Raw genomic sequence first — 24,367 nt, forward strand, 5'->3', positions numbered from 1 at the left:
TCCTTAAGAAGCCAACCTCTGGTGTTTTATTTGTCTAGGCATGTAGGCATGCCACAAAACAAAACATCACCACAAAAGGAGGAGCTGGAAGAAGAAACGGGGGAAGTTGTGGGGAGGAGCTGGGAGGGGTCTCTGCCCACCCCTCAGAGAGAAGAAAACCTGGAATGTCACTTTTCCTTTTTTGATGATGGTATAAAATTAGCACAGTCAAGTCAATGTGTTATAAACACAAAGAGGCTGCCAGGAGGCAAAGTGCCTTAATTTAAGGAAAGGAAGAACGGCTGAGGGGAGTTTCAGGAAGGGGGTTGGGTGGTCAAATGGTTGGAGGGGGTGCCGTCTGCAACCCTCCCAAGTACTGTAACCAGAGGGAAAAGCCATTTCCCCCGAGAACGTGCATCTGCAGAACGTCTAGACAGTCATAAAGAGGACAATTAAAAAAAGAAAAAAGCTGCAAGCCGCAGTCACTCGCCTCGCCAGGGTACCCACCCGGCTGCAATCTCCAGCTAACTGCCCGAGCAGGTGAAAAATTATAAAAGCAAGAAAAGCCAGTGTGGGCTAGGAAGAGGCCGGGGAGTCTGGGCCGAAAACAGTTTATGAGCAAGTGTTTTGAAATCCCGCTTTAAATAAGCTGGTAAATGAATTCAACCTTGTCAGATCTCTCTCCCCTCACGCAGACCAAATATTCCGCTGGCGTGCTGTCTAGACACAGATAACAAAGGACTTTTTACAGCGCGCAGAGACGCGCTGACAAAGTAGCCATTTAAAGATGCAGTATTGCTTTCTCGGCCTAAAACGATTTGTCAGATGGACTCAAATGAAAATGCTAAGTTATCGGTCTGGTTTGGGGTCTGCTGGTGGACTGGCTGGGGGTAGGGGGCTGGCTGCTCCAGAGAACTAGAAACCATCGTCTGTGATTGGGCTGCCCTCCAGGTCGCTCTTAAAATAGGACTGTACATGGCCACCCAGCAAATAATTCTGGCTCTTCTTGTTCTAGGAAGGTGCCCGCTAAGATGTTTCTAACACCTAGTGGCAGCAATTTTGTTGTAGAACTGTTCACTTAAAGGGGGGTGTGTGGTAAAAAAGGGTTACATGGAAATGCACGGAGGAGAACTTGTTTCTACCTGCTCCGGGTGGACCAGAATCAAGAGGAGAGGAATCTGGTCTCACCTCCAACTTTGTATTTCAGCCCTTGTTATACAAAGGGTCGCTGTAAAATGAGTCACCCTTCCTTCCCAGGAAAGAAAGACAGGGTTGGAGGTGGGCTGACTGCAAGGGTGTGGCCCAGGGGCACACTCAGGTGACACCTAAACACCCTCTAAACTGGGGAGTGGGCCTCCATGCAGCCAATGTTTCAAGGGTGGGTTCCAAGGGAGGAAGAACTGCATCCAGGAGCTCCTGGAGCCTCAACACAGGCTGTGCGCTGACCTCCTCCAGGTTACACTCCGGGTTAGCTGGACAGGGGTGGCTCTCCTAAATGGGGGAACTAGTTTCTTCCCCTGGGACTGTCAGCTTCCAATCTAGAGAAAGACCTGCTGCCTGCCAGATGCCCAGTGAGGGCTCATTCACTCCACCGACCTTTCTCTGATGGGGTGCCGGTCAAACGGTTACTTCCTTTCGATGCCTGCCCTGCTCATGGCAGCTTCTATACGAGACTGGTCTGCTCTCCTTCCTGCCCTCCCTTCATTCCTTCTTCTCTCTCAAATGTTGTAAAGCCCAGATGCTGGAATCGGGCAAAGCCCCTCTCTACCACCTTCAGGCTGTGTGGTCGAAGGGAAATCACCTCCCTGAGCCTTAGTTTACCCAGCTGTGAAATGTGGTCTCAATCACCTGTCCTGAAGGGCTATTGTGAGCATTAAATGTCCTGATGCATTTAACCCACTAACCAGCCACTGGCACAGCAGCCACTGGCCTCTTTCAACAGCGAGGCCCTGGGCAGGCCCCTTCCCCGTCTCTGGGCCTCGAGGCCCTCACCTGTGAGATGGGGTGACCAGAAGTACCTGCCTCAATCCCATGCAACAAAGAGGAGATGACAGTGCACGCAAGAGAGTGGAGCTCAGTGCTGGACCCGCAGCAGACACCCCACAAACAAAACCATGGTCAGGCTTAGGATCCCCACCAAAAACAGGTGTCTACACTAATCCCGCGGGGACAGTGCACCAGGGAGATACAACCAGAGGACCTCTCCAGCTGGTCCTTACAGCAGCCCCCCAAAAGGGTGATGGGTTATGTCAGAGGACTGAAGAGTTTTCCCCCATTTCTGATTTTGGTTTCCGCACTCTCATTTTTAATAATTGCTTTTAAATTGTTCCTAATCTTCACTCCTCTTGCAGCAAGCAGCCCACGAGCTCTGCCATCTGTGGGCACAGCCTCTGGTTCTGCCCCAGACATAGATGTGTAGGTTCTAGAAGGGATCTGCCAATGCGGAGGAATGAGCTCAAGACATGGAGCAATGTTCTTTTTCCGTTAAGGGGTTCAACTGAGCAACTTCCTTCTTCTCCAGGTGATCTCCTGTGCCTGGGGGCACCTGTGGCTGTGGCTGGTCCAAAGCTCCACAAGATAGCACATCAGTGAAGTGACCCAGAAGCCACTGACTCAGCATTGCCATTTAACAGAGGGACCCCAAGGCCAGAGGGGACATGGCTTATCCACAGCAACCCAACCAGGTCAGGAAAGAACCCAGGTGCTTTTTGCATGTATGACTTCCCCTACACATACCTACAGCCACTCCCTGCTGGCAACCATGGCAGACATTACTAATCAATTGCCACACTCCTTCTCAAAGAGCCCAGCCCTGCCTCCAGGAGCTTCCTCTCCCCACTGCACCAGGAAGGCTCTACCAGGCAAATACAACTTTTTTGGCCAACTCTTCCCCAAACATAGTCATGGGGTAGTTGGCCTGAAAAGAAAGGATAAAGTATTCAGAGGAGAGATGAGAAATCCAGAAGGACAAGATCAGGGGCATTCTGGGAGCAACTGACACAGCTGGGCTCCAGGAGTCACCAGAAATACCCACAGCAACGTCCGGCCTCTGCACCTGTGCCACAGGGCCCTGCTTGGCCTGCCCTTCTCAACTCCAAGCTGACCCAAGCTTGCCCAAACTCATTTCCAGCCCACAAGGGTCTCCGGCAGGGCTCCTGAGCCGTGAGCTCTCTCTAGTCTATGGGTTCCCTGCCCAGGGACATAAGTCTGACCCTGCGTCTCGATCGGGTCCTGACATTGCATCCACCCTGGGTTCAGTGTGTTTCCCTCTTCCCCTCTCACAGTGAGCACCATAAGGTCAGGCCAGGTGGTTCAGGCCTCTCTGCCACCTCTACCCTCACCTCGGGACAGCCTCAGCTCAGACTCCATCTAGGGACGGCCTCAGCTCAGCTCTCACCTCAGGACGGCCTCGGCTCAGCCTTCATCTCAGGAAGGCCTCAGCTCAGCCTCCACCAGCTTTGAATTCCCCAGGGGAGCAGGCACCTGAGTGTTTCTCCCCATTCCAAGATGTCTCCATTTTTCCTGCTCAGGTCAGTGCAGCCGTTTTCTGTACAGCCTCATGTGAGCAATTATGGAGGAGCAAGAGCAAGTTGGAGAGGGGGTGTCTGGGGCCTGGACTGAGTTAAATCAGGGTTCCTCAACTTCCATCTGCCTGACCTTAGGAAGCAGACACTTCTTTGTGGGGTGGGGTGGGCTGGCATGGGCACTGCAGGCTGTTGAGTTGCATCCCTGGCCTCCACCCACTAGACGCCTATGGGGTGGGCACTTCCTCCATACCCCAGGTTGTGATAACCAAAAAGTCTCCAGACACTGCCAATGTCCCTAGGGGCCAGTTGAGAACCCCAGAGTTAGAGTATCAGGAAGCTACAAAGCACGGCCGGCAGCAAGGGCTGAATGACGACCACATCATCAGCCTCAGCACCCAGTGGTCGACCTCACGCTGCCAGGCAGGGAACTTGTTGCCAGGCAGAGCCTCACATTCATTCTCCCTAAGGAATCAGGGCAAACGCTCACATCCACATTTGACAGATGAGGCGAATGAGGCTAAAAGAGGTACAGGCCTTGCTAGGCAAGAACTAAGCCTAGAGCTAGAGAATCAAACTGGAGATTCTGCCTCTCACCTGGGTCAGCACCTGGAGCTTCCTGTCACTAACGGCTGTGAGGACAAGGTGGCTTCGGGGATGCTCCCGCCTGCCCTCCCCTTTATGGGGCATCCAGGCATGGTGAGCATGCCCTGAGTGGGTGGGGGTGGGAATTCTGCCTCTTTCTCCAGGGGTTTCTTTGGCTCAGACCTGGCTGAGCGCTGCCTCCAGGCCTTCGATCCCGGCTGGCAGCCCGCCCCAGACTTATTGGCACAGGCTGTGGGGTTTTATTTAGACGGTGTCAGCTAAACAGCTCTGGGCGCATGGGCCCGAGTGGGCGTCAGCTTGATTGGGTTTCAAAACGCGTTTCTGTTTGGGAGCTGCCTCTATCGTTAGAAATTGGTGCACGTTTTGTTGGTAGGGCTGGTCACTCGCCGGGCAGGCGGAGGGAGAACCGGCTGTCTCCTTTGAAGCCAGTTTCCCCTCACGCCACCCACCCCCTCTCTTCTGTCTCGGCCCAAATCCCACTTTCTGGGGCCCTCCCCCAACCCCTGACCCTTCGGAACAAAGGGAGCATGAGTGTCTAGACCGCCAGTCTGAACGTGAGAAGGGGGTATTGTGCGACCAGGACAGAGGCCTGGCCTTCCCAGGCAGAAAGGTCGGTCGGGGAGTGGGGCGAGGTGAGGGGTGGCTCTGGCCTGGTCCACCTCTGTGGCATCAGACACTGCCCCGGTCCTCCTGGGGAGTCCAGCATCGGACCCAGCACAGGGAATCAGACCTAGGTCAGTGCCAAGACGGGACAGTCTCCAAATGAAACTCGGGGAATCCCCTCTGTCCGTCGCTAAAGCAACTAGTTTAAGGAGAGTTCTCACAACTGTGCCCACATAAATAGCTGTTTCTCATGATGATCAGCTAAGAAGCTTCGAGTACATTCCTGGCGCGGGGGACAAGGCGACCCAGGGGCCGCCCTGCATCTGCCTCCCAAGACCATGGGGAGGTGCTCCTGCCTCCTACTCACCCTCTCTGGGTCTCAGGGACCTGTCTGTAAAAAGAGGCTGTGGCCTTTCAGACATGTTTGACCGCAGAAGCCTTCAATTGTGAATCAAAGTCTGATTCAGCAGCTCCATATAGCGAAGGGATGTGGACACAGCGCTGCTCAGGCTGACGTGGATCCCAGGGGCCAGAGGCTGCATCGCCCGGCAGCAGCCGAGGTCCACGGGGCACTTACTGTGTGCTGGGAGTTTGCTGAGCTTCTCCCAACACCCGATGCACTCCTCACCTCAGCTCTGTGAGGCAGGAACTGTCAGTGTCATCCCATTTTATGGATATGGAGGGCGAGGCTCTCAGGTGAAGGCACAGCTTGCCAGATTTAACCCTCCCACCTGCCTGGCTTTCAGCCCGGGGGCCTCCATGTGAAACCCTCCCTGCCTTTGCCAGCTGGGCTGCCAGGGAGTCCAGAAAAGTCCCCCAGTGAGCCTCTGACCTCACCCCTTAGGGAAGAGACACTGGGCAGCGGCTGGGGGCACAGACCACCTGGCGGGGCCGGGCCCAGTGCCTGCACCCACCCCCACCACTGCCACCCACCCTGCGTCAGCACTACACATGCAAATGCTCCTGAGAATATCCCCCATAGAAGAAACTCACCTCCATGTGCTGGAATTGCAGGCATTTTGACTTTTCGTCTGTCACTTATCAAATTCTTTGAATTTTTGCTTAAATAAGGAGTGTATATCACTTTTTACAATCAGAAGAGCCATGCTATTTTTGTTGTGAAGCAAAAAAGGTTAATTAACTGTAGCAGGAGGCGGGGTCTCCACTGCTATATGGGGTGTACAGGGTCATGTGCAAACAGGTGGCAGGGGCCTGGAGAGCAGGCACACACCCCAGCCTGCGCTTCTCCTGCTTGGGCTCTGTCCTGGGAAACACTCACTGGGGATGAAGATCTGGCTTCTTCTGAGTTTTGTAAGTGACACGCCCGGCTGACCCCCACCTGCCGGACCTCTGGGGTGGAACCTGGCCGTCTACTGCTCACCCACCAGTTGGTGAGGATCCAGAGGCTGGGGATTCTGGAACTTGCACCTCCTGGGAGAAAATGTGTGAGCATGCAGGTTCCTGCACTTGCCCCATTTCAGCTCACATCCGAGGGAAGAACTGCGCCTGATAAATGCTGATGCCTCTACACCCGGAGGCCTGGGGATCCTGCTTACAAGGCTACCAGAGAAGTGGGGTTAGAGAAAGTTGGTCCTGGTGCCTTCTCCTCGTCCCTACCAGCCCCTCAGTCTTTTCCTACAGGAGTTCTGAAAAGCTGTTCTACAGTCATTGGTTTTCTGGCCAATTTCCTGTCTGCCACGCTAGAGCTGGCCTGTCTTTTTCACGGTTGTGTGCGTCCAAAACACTAGGGCCACTACATAGTAGGTGCTCAATAAATGTGTCAGATGAGTTCACGAATGGCGTGAAATATTGAGTAAAATTACCCATTAGTGAGGTTCCTAATTGTGCAAAATGGCAAATGCCACCCAGTCTTCTGGTGTCCCCCCCATTAACATGGCATGAGGGGAGTCTCCTTCTCCCCAACTCTTCCGAAGGTCCCTCCAGCAGAGGGGCTGCGCTAGGGGTTCTTGTGCGGGATCTGAAGGAGGAGGAACAGACCGAGGACCAGCCAAGGCCCCAGACTGACTGAGAGTTGAATCACAAACAGTCTCTGGGCTGGTCTAGGAGGGCGAAGGTGCCCAGGCTGCAGCAGCCCCAGGGACAGGCACCACTGGCACCACTCCTCTCCCCTGAGCTGATGCCAGCTCCGACTCCCCAAACCTCCTTTCGTGCTTCCTCAAGGATGGGGTAGGGAGAACGTTTTCCCCCGAAGAAAATCACTACTCTGCTGTTGGGGGTTACACAGGTCACAGTAGAGGTGGGAATAAGACAGGGGAGGCAGAACCCTCACCCTCACCCTCACCCTCACCCCTCTCAGAGGAAGACGCTGCGAGCTAGGGCCGGGTGCACCATCTCCCAGTCCAGACTGTGTCCATTTCATGTTCACAGGAGCTCAGACCCACCTCACCGGTGCCTGCAGCCCTTGTTCCAGAGCCACCCCCGCTGTGTGGTCTTGAACAACCGCCTCCATCTGCAGAGTGGGGGAAAAGAACCCTGGGTGTGCCTGGGAGGGGCTGGTTCCTGAAACCTCCCCCTGGGTAGAACTCCTACTCACGCTGCAAGCCTCATTCTCACATCTCCTTCCCCGAGGAGCCTCCCAACTTTTCACATCCCACCACCCTGTTCTCCCTTTTCATGGGTAGGTCCTGGGGCTTACAGAGCCACCGCTCCCCCAGTACTGGCTACGTCTTACTAACAGAACAGGCTGCTTTTCTCGAGCATTTACAAAGCACCCGAGACTGAGCTGAGCCCTTGCCACAAACTGTCTCATTTAATTCTTACGATGCCCCTGTGTACTGGGTGCTTATTACAATCCCCATTTCACAGATGAAGAAACAGAGGCTCAGAGAGGAGATGCAACCCGGAGGACGCTCTTATGTGGTGACCACTCACTCCCTATGGAGGGGATGTGGCCTCACCTGGACTTGGGCAGCTGCAGGCACCAAGGCACAGCCCACCAGGTGTGGGAAGAGTCATGGGGGCAGGTAAGCAATAGGCTGTCAGGGCTGGTGGCAGGAACTCACAGGGCGGCTGGGACAGGGGACTGAAGCTCCCACCTCATGACCAGGGTACCCAGTACTCCTGAGCCCGGTCCCTCGAAGCCCCTCCCTGCCAGGCCACTGCTCCTTCCAAGGGCCCAGGTCTGTACCTGGCCTGTGGCTGGGGGGTCACAAGCATGGCCACTTTTGGCCCCAGGAGCATTTAATTCCTTGAGGGCTGAGGCTGTCAGATGCAGAGGAGGCCAAGTGGCTGTCCCACCCCATGCCAGCGGGTGCCACTGGCAGGGTGACCTGTGGAAGCCATGGTCACCCGGAGCCTGATCAATCTCCGTCCACCTCCTCTTGCCTCGATACTCTTCATTGTGGAGAGAAAAGGCAGAGATCCTGGCCAGGCTAAGTGGGAGGATTCTATACTATAGGACAGCACTCAGCAATGTCTCAGGGCATAGGGCGGCTGCCTAAGTGCTGCTGGTATTAGGACTATTTTCTGGCTTTCACGACTCATCATAATCAACTGTTTATCTCAATCCCTGTTCTGGGTCAAGGTGTCCCAGGAAGTGGTCAAACCAAAACCTCATCAGAATTAACCTGGCAGAATCAGGGCATAAGGAAACATGGCAAAACCCAGACAAGTCCCGAGGCGGCAAAACCACGATGTCCACGCTCATGCTGTGAGGAGGCCAGGGGGTGGCCACCTCGCTCCGTGTCCCTGCCCAGCAGCCAGGAGCTGTGTCTGAAGCCCGCCTACCCCACGCCTCCCAGGGCCAGGATCTCTCATTCCAGCCGACCTGCAGTGCCTCTGTGGGCTGCAATAAAAATTCCTAGACAGGTAGTCAGGTAGGAGGCAGGCCCACAGGATGAGCAGAGAGACTAGGCACACAGTGCCAGGTGCCCTCCCTGCCCCACACAAGTCAGAGCCAGTGGGCTCGGGAGCTGCCTCCTCGACCTTTCCCCCTAGTTCTTGTAGGATGAGACCCAAGCCCAGGATCCGAGACCTGCGTCCAGGAAGGTCTGCCAAACCGCAAGCCAGACAGGCAGCAGAACCTCCCCAACACCTCCCCGCCCCGGGACTTTTCCTAGCAGTAACTGGGTGAAGGTGGGGGCCAGCACACGGCAGGTGTAATTGCAAGGCCTGGGGCTGGGACACACCTGAGCCCTTTTCTTCACTTGCTTCCAATTGTCTTTCCCTCTCCCCAGAGCTAAAAACGTACAGGAGGAGGCTAGATAATAAGTCACAGACCTATTCTGCAGAATATCCACCCATTTCACACATTGTAAAACAATTAAATTATGGAGTTTTTTGTTTTTTGTTTTTTTTCCATTACAAAAAGAGAACGCTGAGATCTTGGTTAAAAATACACAGAGATCAGGATGCCACACAGCTGTGACCTGGGGCAGGATACAGACACTCTTTGAGTCTCAGCAGGCTCTTCTGCAAGCCTTGTGAGGTGTTGGGTGGTGACGGGGCACCAAGGAAGTACCCAGGGAAGTGCTGGCCTGTCCATCATCACCAGCAGGCTGAGATTCAGGCTGGAGTCCCATCACCAGCTGGGAGCATCTCTGAGCTTTCTCTGCAGGTGAGGACAAGAGGTCCTTCTCCGTCCACACCTCTCCACCTCCCAGCCCTGCAGCAGGGCCACAGAACTCCATCTACCACTTTCCTGAGGGCAACATGACCCTGTGACCTTGATCTCATTAGAATCGGGTTGCCCTTGACCTTCACATAGCTGGGTGACCTCCAAAGGCCAAAGAACAAAGTGCTTCCATCCTGCAGGAGGAGCAGCGGATCTGTAACTGCTGATTAAAGACCCACGAGGGGCTTGGGACACAGCTCCCAGATGACACTCTCAGCCTTCCTGATTTTTGCCATACCCAAGTACCCCATTAAAGAAATTAAAATTCTTCAATATTTTTCTTTTCAACTGATAGAAAATATTCAATTGATTTACTTATTACTTAACCCGATCTTAAGCAATAATACTCATGAAATCGACAATGTGCTTGTTATATTTTTCCTAACATACATTCACGTGAGTATGGAACTATTAAATTTTAAATGCCCATCCACGTGCCATCTCCAATTTTCTCATGGGCTACCGTTTGCTTTGTGTTTGTAGATTTCTTAGAACTGACATGGGAGGGTGGCTACGACACAGGTGGGTGCAACAGGTTCCACATCCAGCCGAGCCAATTACGAGTCATGCACCCTTGGGCAATTGACTTCTGCCCTCTGAGCCTCAGTCTCCTTATCTGTAAAACAGGTCTAGTAGCTCTTGGAGGGTTGCTTGTAGCGCCATGTAAGACAGGTCTAGTAACTCTCGCAGGGTTGCATATGGTGCTGTGCCTGGCACATGGTAGGCACTCGGGAAATAAGGGTACGGGAGTCCATGTTGCCCTCACAACAGGAGGAAGTCAGGACTGCTTCCCAGCACTTCTGTCTCTAGATGAAAAACAGGCCTGAGAGCCACAAAGCTGGTAAGTGAGGCTGCCGTGACTGACCTGGCATCCCAGTGCCGCAGCCACACTGCTCTTTTCTTTTTCTTCTTCAGAGCATGCTAGAGTGGAGAGCAGAGGAACCACTGCCTGTCAGCCCATCTCACTCCAACGAGGCTCTTCCAACACCCCCCTCAGCAGCCATGCCCCAAGCCCAGGACACGAAGCTCCACGCTGAGGTCCACGCTGTCTGGGAGGAAGGCAGCCTCGGTGTTCGCCGCCTCTGAGTAACCACCTCCCCAAGACATGATTCATACCCGTCTGGGGTCACCCACATCCTCATTCCCTACAAAGGAATGCAGGCCAGGTGAGGCCGGCAGGCGGTGACTCTGGGCTGGAGCCCAGCGGGGCTGGCATCAGTGGCTGATGGGCTGACCCAGCCCCAGAGCTGCTGGAGTCTGTCCAGTCTCCAAGGCTCTGCCACCACCCTGGGCCCCCTGGCCGGGGCTAGGACAGACGCCCAGGTCTCTGGTACCCGTTATGGGCCCAGATTCAGGTTACAAAATGTTTTCCCCACAGAGGCACCTGGCATTTCACCGCTAGAGAATCAGACCTCCAGCCCAGCGTGGCCCTTTCACAATCCATCTGCCCTGCTTAAAACTGCAGGCCTGGCCGGGCGCCGTGGCCTGTAATCTTTGGGAGGCTGAAACGGGAAGATCACTTGAGGTCAGAAGTTCAAGACCAACCTGGCCAACATGGTGAAAACCTGTATCCCAAAGTACTGGAATTACAGGCGTGAGCCACCATGCCTGGCCTAGCAGTACTCCCCTGATTAGCACCAGAAGGATTTTGTGGCTGAAAAGTGGCCTGAGTTTCCTCCTCCCCATCACCAGACCTCAACTTACCCATCTGCAAGCTTGGGGCTGGGGGCAGCTCAGCGGGCTTGACTCTGCCACACCCTGCGATTACCTGGGGGGTTTTAGGAAACCCAGCTGGCCAGGCCCCGTCCCAGAGGTAGTGGGTCTGGGGTGCCGCCACAGCCCCTCAGGTGGTGTTAATATGCGGCCAGGACTGAGAACTACCACATTTTGAAGAAGGCTAGAGAGGGTCCCTCCAGTCCAGATGTTCTCTGGACTCTCTCCTCACCCCTCCTGGGGAGCTCAGATCCTGCCCAAGCACCCCACTGGTCACAGGGACCACTTTCTCCCTTCAGCTGCAACCTGTTACCGACAATTTCTGCTCCCTCCCGCTCTGAGCCCAAGGGATAGCTGTAGGTACCCTTCTAAGGAGGGAAGTGTGTGGAGGATGGGAGGAGAGGAGGAAGCAGCAGAGGCCCCCAATCAGCCCATCCCTTAAACCAAGAGACACGCGGTTCTGAGGCTCAGGGGAAGGTGGGCTCATCCCTGCCTAGCCGAGTGAGGCACAGGCTTCAGGAAGAAAGAGGTATGAGCCCGGGTGCCCCTGGGGCTCCAGGAATGCCAGGAAAACCTTATGTCCAGAACTTTCCCCTTTGACCATGGGCTGGCCAGTGGTCCTGCTTCTCTGTGACTCTCCCTCCCAGTCTGTGCCAAGACACTGCAGTCCAAGTTCAAACCCTGCTCTGTGGTGTGCTGGGCGATCCCTGGCAAATGACTCAGCTCCTCCTCCTCCACGCGACGGGGTTGCCATGAGGATGAATGAGACAGAGTGTGCAAAGTGCTCAGTGAGCACCTGAGTTAGTAGGAATCACTAGGGTTCAAAACGCCACGATGTCACAGGCAAGAACCCAGAAACACAATCAAGGAGATAAAGTTGTTGGGTGTCAGGTTCATTCCCTAAATCCTAACTGCTTCCCAGATTCTCCCCTTTCTTGTTTTTGTTCCTGAACCCCACCCTCAATTCCCCCCCGAGTCTATTCTGGGAAAAGGATCCAGAGCTCATTCTCACTAGAGTGAAAGGGAATGCCTCGAAGAGCAGAGCTCAAGACTTTTGTGTAGAGAGGCTGACAAGAGAAAATGGAGGCCTCTGTGCACATTTCCGTTTTCACCCTTGATTTTAAAAAAAGAAAAATAACATACTGTCAAGGAACCAAGGATAACGCTTACTCCGGGCAGTCACGCTCTTTGGGGAGCCTTGCTCTTGGAGTCACACTTGGATGCTGCTTCACTAAAGTGCTGGAAGGTCCCCGCTACATGGCAGCTGAAGTGTGGGGCTAGGCCATCCACAGGTGGGGAATGTCCGTAGAACTCATGGAAGGAACTGCCTAGGGACTCACACAGGGTGACAAGGAGGAGCAGATGGGAGCTGGCCCTGGTGGCTGCATGCACCAGGATTTCTGCAGCCCCCACTAGTCTTTTAGTCAGCCATTTGTCCGCACAACTTCCAGTTTTCTCCATAAGGATCATCCACATCCCGATGGCCAACAGGTGTCATCACTTGAGCCCTCTCTGAACCCCGACTGGGAGCAGACACTGGGAGTACCACCTCGGTGGGGATCTGAGCCCAGCAAGGATGGAGGGTGCAATTGATTAGCAATGTCTGCTATGGGCAGCAAATGCAGCAAATGGGGGATGCCGATCGAACGCCGTGCACTCAACATCCCTCACCTATACTTTGAAAGTCACCAGACAGCTCAATAAATACTGGCTGGATTCTACAGGGTTACTGGCAAATTTCTCCTCCAGTGAACTTTCTCATAGCCATCCAGCCAGCAGCTAGACACACACCAATGGAATGCTTTGCACTTGGTCCTGAGCTAGAAGCTGGAGATTCAAAACTACCTGAGACAGGCCCTTGTTCCCCGATGCAGAGTGGAGGATGCAGTGCAGCTATGCAGATGGGGAACAAACCAGAGGAAAGCATGGCAGGAAGAAATATTCCCCTTGCAGGCAGAGCCTAGATTTATATGGACAGTTGGAATTTGGACTCATAATTACACCTCTGGGCCATGTGGCAAGCAACTCTGATTACACTCTAGATGGGAGGACAGTGACAATTCAGGGCCAAAGCAACTAATAAAATCAGGCAAAATAAGTGGCACCATGTGTAAGTTCACAGTTTGGAGAATAATGCAAAGAACTAACAACCGCAAACATCTAATAATTGTCATTGTTGGAGAAATGAGTGGGAAATGGGGCAGAGGCTCCCTTACACATGAGCCTAAACATTTAAACATGTGTTTCATGGTAGGTTCAGCTGATACATTTTTTAAAGAGGCAACATTCTCTGCATCTGTGGCTTATGACTTGAAACGTCCCTCCAGGTTTGGCGGGGGTATCCCTCCCGTGTCAGCCTGCTCAGAGATCAAGATCCATAAACACAGGGAGAGATACACCCGAGATAGGAGTGCATTGAGCTGCGATCTATCCTAACAATCAACAGCAGCAAATGGAGTGGTGTTTAAAAGCTGGTTGGTGTTATTTCATCGGTTATATTCACCCATGTAATGACACCCTCTCCATCATTTCAATACACCCGCCTCTTTCTCCCCTATCATAAATAGATTAGAAAACCAGTTTCCTCCTATGGCCGTGACCCTATTGGCTTCTAAGCTCAGCCCCATATGAATCAGCCCTGGCTCACTGAGATGGCATCTGAAATGACTCAATAACGAGGAGGCACAGACACCAATAAATGAATCACGCCTTCCGCAAGACCAAACCTTTGGCTTTTACAGACACCAATTACAAAGTAGAAAGAAAAGAACAAAGAAATTACTCAGGGTGTTTGCGCAAAGTTGATTCAGAGGTTTATAGAATTATTACCGACTAAATTGTTTTTAGGAAGGCAATTAGAGCTCTGGCCAGCTACAGACATCAGCTCAGCCCGGTGAGGGGAATCTGCGGAACAGGCGGGGCAGGCACCAAGTTCCTGCAGGGTTCCCAGACCTGCGCGAAGTTCCCTGGCTTCACTTTCCACCTTCTTCTGGAAAAAGCTGTTCTGGACCTTGCAGAAATCCTAAGACGTGAGCACGTACATATAGATATACACACACACAGACTTGGCAAAAGTCTCTGTATTAACTTTTATTTTTTATTCCTTAAATGTAGCAGCCGTAAGAGGACATCAAGATTCTCCCTTCTCTGGGAGTCTGAAGCACATCAGCTGACCATAATCAAACTCTCACGCTATCTCTCAACTGACATCCACGAAGTGTTTCAGATTGAAGTTCTGTTACCTGCTGCATAACTCAGGGGAATGAAGAAAGGCGTTTGCTGTGGCCCCATGCAAATTCTGAGCCTCCCTAAAGGAAGTGTGGCCTCTGGGATGAATCACCCCACGGGCTCAAACCGAATCTTGTTGTCTGGGCATCTGAACCTTACGGGACAGCTTGTGCAGTCTGTGGGTGTCACCCATATCAGGGATGTGCAAGTCTAGTGGGCAGTTTGATGCAAGAGGGAGCCAACCTGAGCTCCACTCAACTCACACTCTCGGGCAGCCGGCCGGCTTACCACCAATCCCTACTTACCATCAGCACCAACACCCTCGTGGCCATTTATTGAGTATCTACTAAGAATCAGCCCTGTGGTAGGTGCTTAAAAGACAATTTATTTAATCACCTCTGTGCAGCAATTATAAATCCTGGTTTATAAATGAGGCAGCCAAGATCAGGGAGCGTTAAGGAGCTGACCAAAGACTCCACATCTAGAAAGAGGCTCAGCTGTGTTAAAAAGCCCCTGGACCCTGCCACAGTCTCTCTCCCTGCGCAACTACCAGGTGCCAGGACTGCCCCACAGGCTGAGCAAGGCGTGTGGGGTGCAGGGTAGTCTCTCGGGATCTGGTCTAGATGAGCAGAGGGGCAACCAGGCACCTGCGACCACTGGTGCTGAAAACCTCCTGGGGGAAAACGCAGTTTGCATTTGCTCAACATTTCTGAAAACTGATTCAACTTCCCACTTCTCTTGCTGCTGAGGACACAGCCTGGAAAATCTGATTTCACCTGCCTGGGGGAACCCAGGGCAAAGCGGGGAGAAGGTCAGGCTCACCTGAGCTCGCCCTGTGACACACCTGTGGGAGGTGGGATGCCTATGGTGGACTCCAACAAGGGACCTCAGAGAAGCCTCCCAGCCTCGGCGGTTGGAACTCACATGTTTTGACAGTCCATGTTTTACATATATCATACATAAAATGCAAATGTATACTGTATATACCTGAAGATACGTGGCTCTAAATATGAAAACACACCTTTTTATATTCTTAACCACTGACGCTCAGACAAATTCAGGGCTGGATTTGTCACTTTCATGCTCCCAAAGCCAGCGATGGAACCGGCCCCTCCTGGAGACCTTAAGGACCAACAGAGACTCTTCCACTCCTGATGCTGATGCGACCTGCATACTGGGAATCCATGACAACCTGCCAATGACAATAGAGGCTGACAGCTGCCACTGACAGACCCCACCACAGGCCCACGCTTTACAGAACATGTTCTGGGGAACAGGGAAACTGAGGCACACAATAATTCTGCTTCCACCAACTGTCAAAATATTTATTGATCTATTTGGTGTCAAGATCGTGCAACTTTTATCAATACAAATAAGCACTCGGTACAACCACCTCCCCTGAAACTCCAAAAGCCTATATTGGGGGGCAAAGGATATAGGACGGTTTCTTAGGACTTAAAAGGCAAAGTGGCATCTTGAAACTGCATGACCGCTAGCTGGTTCTGGCTGTGGCCGTCCAGCCTGGGGGGTGCCTAGCACCACTGCCAAGGAGGATTGGGAGGTGTTTTTTGCTGATGGTGAAGAGTTGGTTTGTGGAGGTCACAATCAACCTTTATTCACCATCCAGATCCCCGAGCCAGTGGGGATTTTCAACTTGCTACCAATAATTAAAACTCTCTTTCCTGCCATAGAGCCATTTCCCAAACCCACTGAAACAATCACAAAAGATTTTAGTTAAAAGACATCAAAAAAGGGGCCTGGCATGGTGGCTCACACCTGTCATCTCAGCACCTTGGGAGGCCGAGGTGGGCAGATCACCTGAGGTCAGGAGTTTGAGACCAGCCTGGCCACCATGGCAAAACCCTGTCTCTACTAAAAATACAACAAATTAGTCAAGTGTGATGACTCACGCCTGTAGTCCCAGCTACTTGGGAGGCTGAGGCAGGAGAATCACTTGAACCCGGGAGGTAGAGGTTGCAGTAAGCTGAGATCGCACCACTGCACTCCAGCCTGGGCAACAGAGCGAAACTCCATTTCAAAAAAAAATAAGTAAATAAAAATAAAAATACATAAATAAATAAAAGACATAAAAAAATAAAAAAGAAGAAGAAAACCAGACTATACTTCTAATCTTTCTGACTCCTTATTAGTTTATGGCAGGGACTGATTCCGAGCCACCTTTCTTCCTACCCCCATCCCCATTAACAACAAATACATACTTGAATGTGCTGGAGCATTAGGAATAGCTGATCACCACCTGATACCGCCGAAGTTGAGTCATAATAGCTGCTTAGCTTGGTTCAACATGTGGCATCTCAACATCACCTCTGAGCAAACTCCACCTTCCTCCATGAGGAGGATATTAACCCCAGGACACTCCCAGTCTGCAGCAAGTGTGTGCCAAGAAGAACCATGCTAGGAATTCTCCTTCTGGGGGCATGCGGCAAGCCCTGGCAATGCATTTTTGCCATTTGATGGCCTTTGTAGAACTAAAGCCATCACTTGTGAAACCTTGGCCACACAGGACAACTGAAGCAGGTGCAGGGGAGGTGGGTTCGCATTGACTTCTGTACCTGTCCCTTAGCTCTAGAAACTCAGGCACAGCTTCCTGCCCCAAACAGTGGAAACTTTGGAGCATTAAAAATCACATTTTGTGTCAGAGGTGCTTTTCAGGTAACAGTCTTGACACCCCCATAAAACTGATGTCATTCTTCCACTTCACAGAGGGTCAACTGGAGGCTCAGGAGGATACCATGCTCAGCCCCGAAACGAAGGTCTTCAAAGCCTGTATCTTGAACACAAGAATCTGGAATCTCTTGCAAGTTCGCCTGCCCACTTCCTCCCTTCACCCAATGCATATTAGACTCCTACCAGGTTCAGGACACAACCAACAACCACTCCGTGCTTGGTGCCTGGGGGGAAAGCAGACATGGCACAGCTAATGACACAAAAATTGGAATTACTGCCATGACAGGTGTGACAGGAGGAAGACCAGGGTGCTCGTGGGCCCCAAACAGGACACCAGGCTGGGGGTCTCCCTAGGCGAGGCCCTGAAGGTGCCTCTGAGTGTGGTCTCTCAGCTTCCCTTCTGAAATGACTCGTGTTCTTTCACCCGTCTCCCTACAAGAGCGGCAGCTTGCAGAGGGCAGGAATTTGTCTGTGTCGTTCCCTGACATTCTGCGGCCCTGGGAACAGCACAGGAGGTCAGATGTGCGTGGCACATGGTGCTGAACGCCGAGCCCCTGCGGAGGCTGTGTTTAGTGATGTCCCCTATCAAGCCTACATTTGATTTCCTGGGAACATTCCCCAGCTACTCCCTAAACCTTTGCCACGACATCTGTTGGTGCTGGTATGTCAGAGATGCACAGAGGAGCTGGAGACAGAGACACCGGCTCCTCACACAGCCTGGCAAGGCACGTGTGTTTTGGGGAGGCATTTTCAATGAATGTCGGCCAGTGTCTTGCCAGAGTAGAATGGACCCAATTGCTCTGAGAGGTGGCCAATTCTTATGTGTTCTTCCCTAACAAATGGTCCAATATGGGCTTGCACTGTTGGGAGCCTAAAATACCACTGCAATGGCCAATCTTGCAAAGAAAGCCCTGGAGCTCAGGAGGTCGGTGTGGTGGAAAAGAAAGCCTGGGAATGTGGGCTGCAAGGTCAGGGAGCTTGGGTTTGAATCCCAATGGAGCATCAGTTCCTGGCTGTGTGACCTCGAGCAAGTATCTTACCCTCTCTGATCCCATTTTTGTATTCGCAAATTGGTGCAGTAGCTCTCTCAGGGTTGTTTTGAACACTGAGAAAAATGCGTCACTAATACCTGGCACATAATAATCTCTTCACATTCAGCTAGGAAAAAAAGCAGAAGCACAAAAATCCATCAGTCACCCGGGGAACAGAAAAGAGAAGCCATTCTGTGGCTCTCGGATAGCTTGGGGATGCCCCAAGCTCTTCCAGGTCCACCCCAGGGTGCTGAAGCCTCTGCCCTGGCTGGTAAGTCATTCTGGGATTTTTCCCAGTTTGGTGACCAACAGTTCTGCCAGTGCCTGACAAGACCCTGACGAGACCCCTGAGGTGCCAAGGTTTGGCTTTGTAGTGTCATCCAACGGGAAAATGAGGTTGACTGTCAGTACTCGGCACTATCACAGCTTCGCAAAGGGGTGCAACCCACCCCGGGGAGCAGGCAGGAAGGAGTGCTTGGAGCAGAAGTGAAACTGAAGGCCGGCCCCTCCCCGGCCCTCCCGCCGCTGCACCTGTCGATGGGGGGTAGGGGAGATCAGGGCCTTTCTTTCAATGGTTTGCCTCTCATACGCTCACCTGTTAAAAATTTCAATTGATTCTCAAAAAGGGGAGCCCCAAACCATCAGAAGCTACTGTTTTGTGCCTTGCCTTGTACCCCCTCTTCCAGCCTCTGTCCACCAAGCCTGGCAGTGGATTAAGGGAACCCTGCTGGCAGGCCCGAAGAGACTGTCTGGGGCTTCCTGGGCCGGCAACAGGCAAGCTGGGGTCGTTGCCAGCCAGGTTTGTGGTGGACCTGGCAAGGACAAGGAGTATTACACAGATAGTCAATTACCTCCATGTTCAAGGCCATGGGCCCCAGATGGGCCTGTTGATTCCAACCTTCCCAGCCAGTCCGAGGGTGGGCAATCTTTTTCTGGTGAAGGCCTTCTCATCACTAGGCACTCTGTTAGAGAATGACCGCTAGGGAACCAGGCAGAAAGGACCATCGAGTCCAATCCACCCCACCACCGCCCACCTCCACGAACACACAGCTGCGCCAGACACCAGGCCACACACAGCCAGAATCTCTCGGCACCCTCAGCACAGGGGCTATTATCACCCCACTTTACAGACCTATCAGGTGACAGTGAAGGGGAGCACAAAGGGGATGGGACCAGCAAGTTTTGACATCTCCATCCCTCTGGCCCTCGGTCACACTCCTAACCCACCCACAGCAGGGCAGGTCACTTGATGGGACAGCTGGAGTCTGCCAGCAGGTTCTGTGGGGCTTCTTGGTGACAGGGGAGACAAAAGGAACTGCCACACTTAAAACCCAGGAGTTTTATGTCAAAATCTAATCATTCAGCTGCCCTGGAATGGAAAGATCTGGCCACTCAGGGCCCACGTGGCAATGGTGGGCTGAGCATTGGTCACAGTGCCTTTAAACTGGACTCTTGCCCCCGGTTCCCTGGAGCCCACCCCAAAGACAACTGAGTTTGCTTCCCTGAGCCATGCTCCCCCAGCCTCGGGGAGCCCCTGGCATGGCATGGTACCATCCTCGTCACTCCAGAGGGTGCATGAAGAGCAGGTCCGCCTCCCGCACAGCTCCTGCACGTGCCCCAACCATGCGTGCATTACGCAACACTTTGTAAAAAGCAAAAAATGGGCCCTCGGCTTCAATCTCCTTCTCTCAGCATGTGCACCATACAGAACCCAAGGCTGGCAGCAGCACAGCCTCCGAAATTCACCGTGTAAGAGTTCCTTCTCTTTGGGCAGGATCCCAGACACTGGGGTGCCTGCGAACTTGGTCTCTGGATGCGAACACCTGAAGCGAGAAGGCCACACCAATCCTCAGGTTTGGACCCTGCCACCAGCACCCTCCTCCAAACATTTTCTGGCTTTTAAACTATTGACCGGACTATAAACATTTAAACTCCCTGGCCCTGGGCCAAGTTGGGAGTGGAGATGGTGGGGGTAGGCATGTGGGAACACCTGACCCCGTGGCTCTGGGGCAATCTGGTGGCGGGTGCATCTTGCAGCATGGAGGCTGCCTTGGGGCTCCTGAGGGAGGCAGCTCTGCTGTAGACGCTTCCAGCCTCCACGGACCTCCCGACAGCCTCACTTCTCCTGGGCAGCAGTACACACGGCTCCACTTTCCTTCTTTTTCGGACAGAGTGCATACGTTTGCACCACTTACAGGGGAGAACGTGCACTCTTCCCCCTTCTTACGTGGCCAGAAGTTTTAACCATTCCCAACCCAAAGAGAAGAGGGCAGGAAAGACTGACAGGAGTAGAAGCTGTGCGTGCCTGTGTATGAATGTGTGTGTGCACGTGTGTGTGTCTGCACGTGTGCGCATGCAAGCACCCACTCACAGGCGTGTGTGTGTTTGTACAGGAACAATTAGTTATTCTGTGCCTTGACAAACGCTAAACTCACCTCGACCCTGGGTCACACTGGGCAGTGTAGCTGGCTTAACCCAGACCTCCTGGGAAGCTGCGGCCAACTGTCTGACCTAAGACTCGGGTCACAGAACTCAACTCCCTTAATAACTCCCTTAGTACACCACAACCTAAAACCCAGACAGTCAGAAAACCTGCGGGTGAAAAGTCCCAGGGTTTAGCGGGCCCACAGGGGAGAACAGCTGGTGTTAAACGTCTGTATTTTAACCCCGATCCAAAACATCAGCTTTCACTAACGCCGGGGTCTCTCCTTAGAAACGCAAATCCAAGATGAAAACGGGAAAACTTCATCTCAAGAGCAAGCCCCTGTCTTTGCTTCATGGCACACAACAGGCACTCAGTAAAGCTGAGTGGATGAGTGGCTGCGGAGTGGCCACAGGCCTTCACAGGGACGGACGTCTGATGGGAACTGAGGGTCTCCTGGCAACGCAGATGCTGCCCTCTGGCCCTCAAGCCCCTTAGGAGAAACCACTGATTGATTAAACAGTGGTCTCAGTAAGGGGCATTTGACCATGTCTGGAGACATTTCTGGCTGTCGAACCTGGGAGAGGGGTGCTGGTATCTAGTGGGCAGAGGCCAGGGTGCTGCTAACACCTTACAGAGCACAGGACAGCCTTTCCTGCCTCCCAACAAAGAATTACTGGGCTCAGAATGTCACAGTGCCAAGGCACTGTCTCTATACCCTCACTTGATTCAAGCAAGTGTCAAAACAGCATGTGCCAGGCAAACCCAGGGAAACCTGGGTGTCCTGTGAGTTTCTGATATTTTCTCATATTTGTTTGGAACAGGCTGGAGAAGAGGAATCAGAGGCTCGGTGACTCTGGCCAGTGGGTGGTGTTAAAAAGACAGCTGTCACCGTAGATACCACCAGAGATGGGCCCAGGGCAGGGGCACCTCCCAGGACCCTCAGGAAACGCCTCCCGCCTGAGCAGACACCGGATGGCCCCAGGTTCAGTCTTTTCCCGAGAGAGACAACTTAGCATCCATCTGGGCCCCAAGTTTGAGATAACAGCCAGAGGAGAAAGACCAGGGGGGTCATCTCCGAGACGCAGCTGAACTGAAATGAGGTAGATGAGGTTGCCAGGAAAACCGGGTGCCAGGAGTCCTTTCCTCAAAAGTAGCTGCGTCAAGCTCCAGGCTGTCATCTGTTAGGCTGTCACTCGTGCTGCCTGCTTTTAATCCCAGGACCCCTGGCTTTTTAAAAGAAAGGGTTTTCCCACGGGTATGTTTTGGGAACACTGAATTGCCACCAGACAGCAACCTCATCCCTTGACTCTCAGAAAAAATGGGGCCCCAGGAGTATCCTGTTACAGTCAAGCCCACTCCATTCAACATCCTGAGAGCAGACACGAAGGGGCTCTGACCATTTCCCCCAGCCCCCAATTTCAAGGAGGACCTGCCCTGGGGCCCAAGTTCCAAATTCAAGAGGCGCACGGGTGTGCAGTCCAAGAGAAACCACCCTGGCCTGGGGCTGGTGTGGGTTTTGGACCTTGGGCAAAACTTTCCACAGTGGGCTTTCCTCATCTATAAGCCAGGGATGTGAACCCCGAGCTTGCGCAGGCTCCTCTCAGGTCTGAAATTTGGGGAAGCTGAAGACCACACAGGGGAATCGGCAGTGGGTGGGAAGCCGGGTCCAGCCCACTGACCTCCAGCCAGGCTCAGCAGGGCAGAGACCCTATCTTGAAAGACTATAGAATTTTAGATCTCATCCATCACGGTCTCATTCTTCAGATGAGCAGAGTGAGGCCCATCATGGCTTAAGGACCTAGCAAGGTATCTTACAGGATAGGAGCCACGTGGACACTGCCTCAAAGCCCAATTCCAAACCATCCATCAAGTTCTAGTTGCAAACAACTCCCAGCATGTACTAGGTGAAAAACAGCAGCCACTACTAGTTAAAAGAAAAACCAAGTAATAGCTTTTTTCCTTTCTTTTTTCCTCCCCTCGCTTCCTTCCTATCTTTTGGTATAAAGAAACTCCAGGAGACACCAGGCCTGACTACTTCCTCACCCTAGTCCTTCAGGGAAATCTGATGAAAACAAACAGTTACAGTATACCTGCATTTTAAAGACTGGTTGGTTCCCTGGCGCCTTGCAGCTTTCTTTCAGTAAGTAGGGGGCTGTGTATACACAGAACACAGGACTAACTGGGGCACCCAGGGGCCAGCTGGAACCAGCCAGGGTTCCAGGTATTAACCCCAAGGGTCTTACTCACTTAAAGGCTGCCAGGGGCGGCCGGGCAAAGTGCAGAGGGTGGCAGCAAGGCATTTAGCAAGAGGCCTTGATGTCAGGTCAAAAACATCATGAAGGACTGAAGAGCCTAAGAGAGGACAGAAATAAGAACTATGCTTGTTTTTTTTTTTTTTTTTAAAGTCCTGAACCATAAAGAGAGACAAGAGCAAAATGCTGCACTGTGCCCAGCCCTTGGAATAAGGGTGACACAAGGATGTGTGCCCCTCGAGCAGGAGGTCCCCAAGGCAGCTTTACAGAACAAAGGGCAAAAAGTGAGGCAACGAGGGCCCTGAAGCAGCAATCCATCTAAGGAAAGACTCTCCAAACGTGTGCGAACGGATTTTCATAACATCCTCGTGCATTTCATTAGCCTCCTGAGTTCACAAAAGGCCTCTGGGAAGGCAAGTCGGTTCCGCAAACGCTGGCTCTGGGCAGGTCCTCCTGGCACCTCGCTGGTCTGGCGCAGGCCGGCTGGAGGGGGTAGGGGGAGAGCTATCCGTTCCAGACTGGGATGGAGTGTCCAGGTGGATGGATGGAAGGACCCACCTCCAAAGCCCGGCGAGCCTGGTTATTTTTACCACTCAAAGCTCACTGTATAGGCTCAGGGGCCACAAACTGGCAGCCGCCTGCGGACACTTGCTTATGAGCTGCCCAGACACTGCCTTCATTCCACGGCGGCTGCTTCCCAGCTCCGGGCCCCAGCTAGGGGCAGCCTGGCCCCGGCAGGGAAGGGCTGTGTGCCCCTTCACCTGGGGTGCTTCTTCAGAGTGGGAACGGGGAAACGAAAGCTCTGGGAAGCAAAAGGTCCCCGAAAAGATGAGCTGGGGGACAAGGTGTAGGCTAGAAGCTAGAAGCCAGAACCCGGGAGGTGGTGGTTCAATTCCCTGCTCAGCCAAATGTCCACCTAGGTGGGCTGTGTGTGCAGGAGGTACGGACTTACTTATCTGAACTTTCGGGTGCACAGGCGGCTGCGTTAGCTACAAGGTTCAAAACCCCACTCCCCACCGTTGGTCCACTAACCCCTTTTAGGGCCAGGCAGTCCCAAACACAAACAGCCCCAAACTTTGCCTCCTTTGTAACCACGGCTTCAGCCAGACTGAACCAAGCTGTCCAGACAGAGGCTATTTATAGGTGCGTCGGGGACACAGACACTGGCACAATGACACACACACATTCAAGATCCACGCTGGGCCAGACGCGCCAGCGCTGAGCCCTGGATTCAGACACCTGGACACACACGGTCCGCAGATCCGGCCCAGCCAGACCAGACCCCCAGAAAGACGCACACGCTCAAGAAAGGCACCCCGGCCCGGACACGGGAAAGATACATAGAGAGAGGCAGGAAGACTTGGAGGCACGCACTTTTGGGCAAGACCGCGACTCAGACCCCCAGACACCCCGAGAGACGCCAAAGACCCAGACAGAGCCACGCAGCCACGCACACTCCACAGACGCACGGACATCCACTCAGAGCCCGAGACACAGCGCCGCGAACACTCCAGACACACGCCCGGAGCCCCAGACACCTCGCAGACCAGACAGTGTCTCACACGCCCCTCCACCCCCGCCCAAAGTTGATAAAGAGCCGGCCTAATTGCTCCATCGCGACTGCCCCTTAGGGAAATAAAATGGAAACTTCACGGATCCGCCCGCACCAGCCCTCCCGCGCCGTG

At 53.1% G+C, this 24,367-nt stretch overlaps 1 protein-coding gene across 5 annotated transcripts in view; it reads right to left on the minus strand.

Moving 5' to 3' along the window:
• The window catches only part of PMEPA1 (prostate transmembrane protein, androgen induced 1), a 70,329-nt gene that overhangs the window by 43,653 nt on the left and 2,309 nt on the right, over positions 1-24,367 (minus strand). Inside the window, exon 1 of one of the 5 annotated variants that reach the window (XM_011978170.1) lies at positions 15,308-15,478. The exons of 3 other annotated variants lie outside the window; for them this stretch is intronic. Coding sequence is in view for 1 of the 2 variants with exons in the window: in XM_011978165.1 (XP_011833555.1) it covers positions 5,706-5,730 (25 nt within the window). In the remaining variant the exon portion in view is untranslated. Of the gene's footprint in view, positions 1-5,705; positions 6,331-15,307; positions 15,479-24,367 lie in introns of those variants that run through there. One more of the 5 variants, XM_011978165.1, reaches the window with a different exon arrangement.

The sequence above is a fragment of the Mandrillus leucophaeus genome, unplaced genomic scaffold, assembly GCF_000951045.1.
Source record: "Mandrillus leucophaeus isolate KB7577 unplaced genomic scaffold, Mleu.le_1.0 Scaffold19, whole genome shotgun sequence".
In the NCBI taxonomy this organism is placed as follows: Eukaryota; Metazoa; Chordata; class Mammalia; order Primates; family Cercopithecidae; genus Mandrillus; species Mandrillus leucophaeus.